Genomic DNA, 6,000 nt, shown 5'->3' on the forward strand with positions numbered 1-6,000 from the left:
TCTCCATCTGCATCCTGCCGGCTCCTTGAGAGCAGGGCTGTGCCCAGGCAGCTGCTCCCAGCGCTGTCACGGAGGGGACCGGCGCAAGGTGTCGGCATTGTTCCCGCAGCCATCGCATTCCTGCCACTGCCGGCGGAAATGCCAGAGCAACGGGGAAGCTCTGCTGCTCCCCAGGGATGAGGCCGGCTCAGCCAAGGGCATGAAGATCCTTGGAATCTGTTGGCGCGCTGCTCCGCACCCTGTATGGAGGTGGGGGGCTCGCACGTGGACATCGGGGACAGAGGTGGGTACAGACACTGCCTGGATGGCAGGAGCAGTGCAGCTGGTAGCATCCTGGCAGCACGCATCCCCCGACCAGCAGCTGGTTTTTGGCACGACCGCTGTCCCGTGCCTACCCTGATGTCTTGAGGTGAACCCTGCCTGTCCCCCCTCGATTCAGCTAGAGGTCCTCAAGCACTGGAAGTCTTCAGCAGTTGCTCAACCCATTCCCATCCTTTATCACAGCCCACCCAACACCCTTGCTTCGCACTCGGTAAGCTGGGACCCAGCAGAGCACCCCGTCCTCACCGTGTGGGGCCTGTGGGGAGAGCTGCCATCTGCCCCTGGCTCCAGAGACCTTGCATCTCTTTGGCTTCAACCCCCTTGGCAGCGTTTGCAGCAGCCACTGCCACCGTGCTGACGATGCTGCTCCAGTGGTGCCCACGCTGCCTGTGCCCCTGTACTTGTGCCTGGGTGCCCGCACTGCACTGGGTCCCTCCGCGGTGCCGGGGCTGCAGGCCGCGTGCGAGGAAGCTGCCCTGGTGCACCATGCACCGAGAACGTGGTGGAGCCCAGCAGCCTCCCACCTGCCCATGGGCAGCCGGCCAGGCCAGGAAAAGCCAGAGATTCCTTAGGTCTCCTGGCCCAGGAGCCTTTTCCTCCAGCACCGGCTGGCCACAGCCCAACCGGGGGGTCCTCCCTGGCCTCCTCCTTCCAGGCTGGAATGGGAGGGCTGTGGGTCAGGGCTCAGCTGTGCATCCCCTGGCCGCAGCCCAAGCCCCTGCGCTCAGGGCTGGGCCGTGCCCGGGGCTGTGGGCATCGCTGCCTCATCTGGCAGGGGCCTCCGCGATCTGCTCTGGGTTTCAGGCTGTGGCGCCGGCCCCCACTGCCTGTCCTCTCTGCGCCATGTGGGGTTCTCGGGGTGATTTGGGGTGGAGGGGGGCAGCTGTCCCTGCTCAAACTAGTAGCGGCAGCAAGAGAGGAAAGGTGCAAACCCCACCACCCCAGGCCAACCAGAGTGGGCATTGGGGTCAGCCAGGGGGGCTGCGGCCAGGGCACCGTGTCGTCCCGGCTCCAGCACGGGTGGCAATGCCACCGCCAGCCCTGGGGGCTGATGGGGCTGCGAAGTGAGCTGGCAGCCCTCGCCCACCCAGCCCGCTGCGGGGACACGGGCAGCGGCGAAAAGGGGCGGCAGTGGTGAAGAGAGGCAGCATGGCGGGAGCGCGCTGGCGCGTGGCCGGGGAGCACATCCCTTCCCTATCCCAGAGGATGAGCTAATGGAGGCCAGCTGGGCCCAGCCCTGCTTCCCCCAGGCTCTGCTCCCAGCCCCGCAGCTGCAGCCTTTCCGCTCCTGCACGGCCCCATTAACCCCCCCATTAGCCCTGCGCAGAGCCAGACCTGCCCTCCGCCCCCCGGCCTCGCTTGTGACATGTCTCCTGTACGCAGAGTGGGGGTTGTGGGCCCTGCCTTGCTCCGGGGGTCCCAACTGGGGCTGAGAGAGGTCCTTGTCTCCAGGGGGTCCCACACTTTTGCTGGATTCAGCTCCCACCCACTCGCAAGGTCCTACAGGGACCCTCGGTGCACTGAGCCCACTGCCCCCTGCGTGGGTCTCGCACAGAGCATAATGGGAATGGGGACACCAGGGACATTGGGAGAGGGATACCAGGATGGGAACACCACGGACTGGAACACCAAGGGTGGGGACACCAGCGAGGGGGGATACCAAGGCCACCAGGAGCAGGGATTCCAGGGATGGAGGTGCCAGGTACCGGACACCTGCTGCTGCTCATGGGTGGGGGGCTAGTGGAGCAAGGCTGGGCAGAGCGGGCTGGGGGTCGAATTTGGTAACCCTGGGAGTTCCTGAAGGCAGCAGTGGGGCGGCTGGCTGCCCTTCCCCTGGGGCTGGAGCACCCCAGTGAGGCGCTCGACAGTCCCTGCCTGCCCCGCTGGCCTCATCGTCCCCTGCCAGGGCCAGGCAAGGTTCAAACCCTCTTCCCTGGCCCGGCGCTGCCAGACGTGGGTGCTGCGCCCTCAGCTTTACCCAGCACCCATGGGCACAATGACCAAGGCGACTGCAGCGTTGCAGGAGCACTGGCCCCCCAGCTAGGAGCTGCCTTACAGAAGCTGTTCTAGTGGAGGCTTTGGCCAAGGAGCTGCTTGAGCCCCGAGAGGCGGGTGCTGCCAGTGCCTGGGAGACAGTGAGCAGGATGGGATGGGATGTGCCCCCTTCCCTGGGCACGAAGCATCCCTGCACGGCTCCTCCACAGCAAAGCCTGCCCGCTCCTGAAGCTGTCCTTGCTGCTGTCCTTCACCACACAGCTGATGCCCACCACAGAGGGAAAGTCAGGTGAGAAGAAGTCCCAGAAGCGCATAAAGTCGGGGGGCTCAGGGCAGCATTTGCAGCCAGGGCCTTTGTTCTGCAGCCCCAGGGTCCCCTGAGCCTCACCCTGCACTGCCCTGGGAGGCACCAGCACCCCTGTGCCCCTCCAGCATCCCCTCCTCCAGCCCCCAGCCCCTCTGCAAGCCTGGGGGATGCTGACCTGTGTTCTTCCACCCTTCTCCCCAGTTTTAGAGGCCATTTCTCGTTGCTGAGCATCTTCTCTGCCAGCACCAGGCTGGGGAAGGGGCTGCCTTAGCCCCCAGCTGCCCCTGGGCACTGCCAGGAGGGAGCAGAGGAGCCCTCCCCACCGACGGGTGAGCAACCCACACCCATACCTGCAAAAATAAAGCTTTAGTGACATCATAACTCTTTATTATAAAGATATATTTACATGGAATAAATCTTTACAGATACAAAAGGCACGGTCACCAACAGGACCACTCAGAGCAAGGACCCCTCTTTGGCAAAGGTCAGTGTTTGACAGAGACCCCCCGTGACCCCCATTCTCCAGCCGCCCCATGGCATGGAGCTGGCAGGGGGGCTCAGAGCCCCACGCTGGGGTCTGGGCAGGCGCCCCACATCTCAGGGGTCGCTGCCAGCGAGAAGGGCCCCGCGCTCCCCGGGGAGGGCAGCGCACCCAGGGCGTGGGATCAGCACCACGGGAATAAATAGACACCCCTCCCCGAGCAGGACAAGCCGCGCGCTCACCCCAGCGTGTGGGTGATGGGGCAGGAGCCCCAGAGGAGCTCACAGACCCCTGTGCAGAAGCTCCTCCGCCTGACAAAGTGCTTTGCGCAAAAGCTTAAGAGCTCAGGCAGCCCCGCGCCCACCAGGACGGGGGCATCGCGGCAGCACCCGGCCACGCCAAGAGCTGCATGGATGCCCTGCTGGCAGGCAGCCCCCGGCGGCACCCGCAGCACGGACGGGGCTGGGGCCACCCGGAGAACCGCAGGGAGAAGGTGATGGGCTCACAGGTGGGACTTGGTGCTCGGAGCCATGAGATGAGCAGAGCAGGCTAGGACACAGAGCAGGTGATGGGAACCTCATCCCTGGAAGGCTGGCGGTGACCCTGCAACGAAGGCAAACCCGAGTAGGCGAGAGTTCCCTCCTGGCAGTGTCACATGTGTCCCCGGGTGTCCCTCACATCCCACTGCTCCTCACCTGCCTCAGAAGGGCATGGGGCCCTTGTGGGAGAGCCGGGGCCGGGGCCGTCGGACCCTCCGCCAGCCACCCGGCCGCTGCCCAGCGCCACGCCGTGCACCCCGCGGCCGCACCAGCGTCCGGATGAGGCTGTCCTCCGCATCCTTCCCGTCCAGCGCCTGGCACAGCGGCCCTGGGGATGGCAGGGAGAGCGTTAGCCGAGACCCTCACCCAGCCTGGGATGGGGATGGGGCTGCCTGCACCTCCCTCTGCCCAGCCCAAGGCAGCCAGGAATGGGCAGCGCTGCTGGTTTCCTGAATTACCCGCAGCAGGAGCCATTCGCCACCCGAGTGCTTCCTGCGCCGAGCTGGCCAGGCCACCTGCACCGAGCATGGCCACCTCGTGTGGCCACTGCCACCCGCCTCAACGAGGGGCATGGGGCAGCCCAGCCCTCCCCAAAGCCACCTTCCTGGGCCAGCGATGGCAGCGCCTGCCGAGACCCTTGCCCCTCTCCCAGGGTGCCCTCTCCCTGCATCCGGCGACCCCCCAGGAAAGCTGGCAGGGGGTTCCAGTGCCAGCACCTATCCTGGCATCCCCCAGTCCCACAGCCAGGGTGCCCGTGGTGGAGCCAGGAGCAGGAGCCCACCCAGGCAGAGGTCTGTGCCCCCCGTGGGCTGTGTTCCCACTGCTGGCGATGTCCCAGGCTGTCACCCGTGGCATTGGGTGGGTTGTGCCCCAGCAGCCCGATGATGGCTTCTCTGGCCCTCGGCTGGCTGTTCTGCTGCCTGATGGACAGGACGGGGGTTTTGGCACCAGGAAAAGCATTTTGTCCTTCTCAGCATCCGCGGCAGCAGCTCCCGGCCGGCATGGGCAGGGGCTGCCGTTGCCCCCAAGCCCCTCTCAGTCCGCCCTGTGCCCACGTCACCCACACACCGTCCCATCCATCCCGCCCGTGGCCAGCGTCGGGCACTGAGCAATGCCGGAGCTGGGCAGGGGTCTCGGTCCCCTCCGTGCTCCAAGGCCAGGCACCGGGTGATGCCAGAGCGGAGCAAGAGGTCTCTATCCCCTCCAGCCTTGCTGCCAGCGCAGGCACCAAGCACCGCTGGAGCGGGGCAGGGGGACTCGGGCCCCTCCATCCTCTCAGCCTGGACACTGAGCAATGCTGGAGTGGGTCAAGGGGGCTCGGTCCCCTCCATCCTCAAAGCCCGGGTACCAAGTGATGCCGGAGCGGGTCAAGAGGACTCAGTCCCCTCCATCCGCGCTGCCAGCCCGGGGAACTGAGCAATGCCCGAACGGGTCAAGCGGGCTCGGTCCCCTCCATCCTCCAAGACCAGGCACCACGTGATGCCCGAGCGGGGCAGGGAGTCTCTGTCCCTTCCATCCTCCCAGCCCGGGTACCAAGTGATGCCGGAGCGGGGCAGGGGGGCTCGGTCCCCTCCATCCTCGCTGCTAGCGCGGGCAGGGGACGATGCCAGAGCAGGCGAAAGCCGTCTCGGTCCCCTCCATCCTCCCCGCCCGGACCCCGAGCGCTGCCGGAGCGGGGCGGGGGGTGCCGGTACCCTCCCTCCTGGGTGCGAGCGGGCAGGGGGCGATGCCGTGGGGGTCCCTCACTCACCCGCGCTGCTCAGGGCGAGGCAGAGGAGCAGCAGCAGCAGCAGCGCCAGGAGCCAGCGCGGCGCGGCCATGCGGGCGGGGGGCGGCGGGGGCAGCGGCCCCGAGCGGAGCCGCCACTTTTGTAGAGGCGGGGACAGCCCCGAGCCGCCCGCCCCGCCCCGAGGAGCCGCCCCCCGGCCCCGCACCCCGACCGGGGACACCCCAACACACCTTCCCCACCGCCCGGGGTCCCTCCCTGCACCCCCAGCCCAGACCAGCCCCCGCATCGCTGAGACCGACGGCATGAGGTGTATCGAGGCCAAACGCCGGGTCCTGCACTCGGGGCACAACAACCCTGAGCAGCTCCAGACTAGGAGAAGTCTGGCTGGAAAGCTGCCTGGAGGAGAAGGACCTGGGGGTGTTGGTTGATAGCGACTGAACATGAGCCAGCAGTGGCCCAGGTGGCCAAGAAGGCCAATGGCATCTTGGCTTGGATCAGACACGGCGTGGCCAGCAGGGCCAGGGAGGTTCTTCTCCCTCTGGACTCGGCACTGGTGAGACCGCTCCTCGAATCCTGTGTTCAGTTCTGGGCCCTCACCACAAGAAGGATGTTGAGGCTCTGGAGCGAG

The 6,000-nt window shown here is 66.7% G+C and overlaps 1 protein-coding gene across 1 annotated transcript; it reads right to left on the reverse strand.

The window, feature by feature from the left end:
- Window positions 1–2,548: 2,548 nt before the first annotated feature.
- Window positions 2,549–5,511, reverse strand: APLN (apelin). The gene is made up of 3 exons (XM_069867558.1): window positions 5,394–5,511; window positions 3,800–3,971; window positions 2,549–3,707 (listed from the first exon to the last, which is right to left on the reverse strand). Exons 1-2 carry the CDS (start codon window positions 5,461–5,463, stop codon window positions 3,805–3,807), a joined length of 237 nt encoding a protein of 78 aa, XP_069723659.1. The 5' UTR covers window positions 5,464–5,511; the 3' UTR covers window positions 2,549–3,707; window positions 3,800–3,804.
- Window positions 5,512–6,000: the final 489 nt, after the last annotated feature.

The sequence above is a fragment of the Phaenicophaeus curvirostris genome, chromosome 13 (genome assembly GCF_032191515.1).
Source record: "Phaenicophaeus curvirostris isolate KB17595 chromosome 13, BPBGC_Pcur_1.0, whole genome shotgun sequence".
Classification (NCBI taxonomy): Eukaryota; Metazoa; Chordata; class Aves; order Cuculiformes; family Cuculidae; genus Phaenicophaeus; species Phaenicophaeus curvirostris.

Coding starts and splice junctions, on each gene's coding strand:
- APLN (XM_069867558.1), bottom strand. CDS start 5,463: ATGGCCGCGCCGCGCTGGCTCCTGGCGCTGCTGCTGCTGCTGCTCCTC. Junction 3,972..5,393: donor CCTCGCCCTGAGCAGCGCGG/GTGAGTGAGGGA, acceptor TGCCATCCCCAG/GGCCGCTGTGCCAGGCGCTG.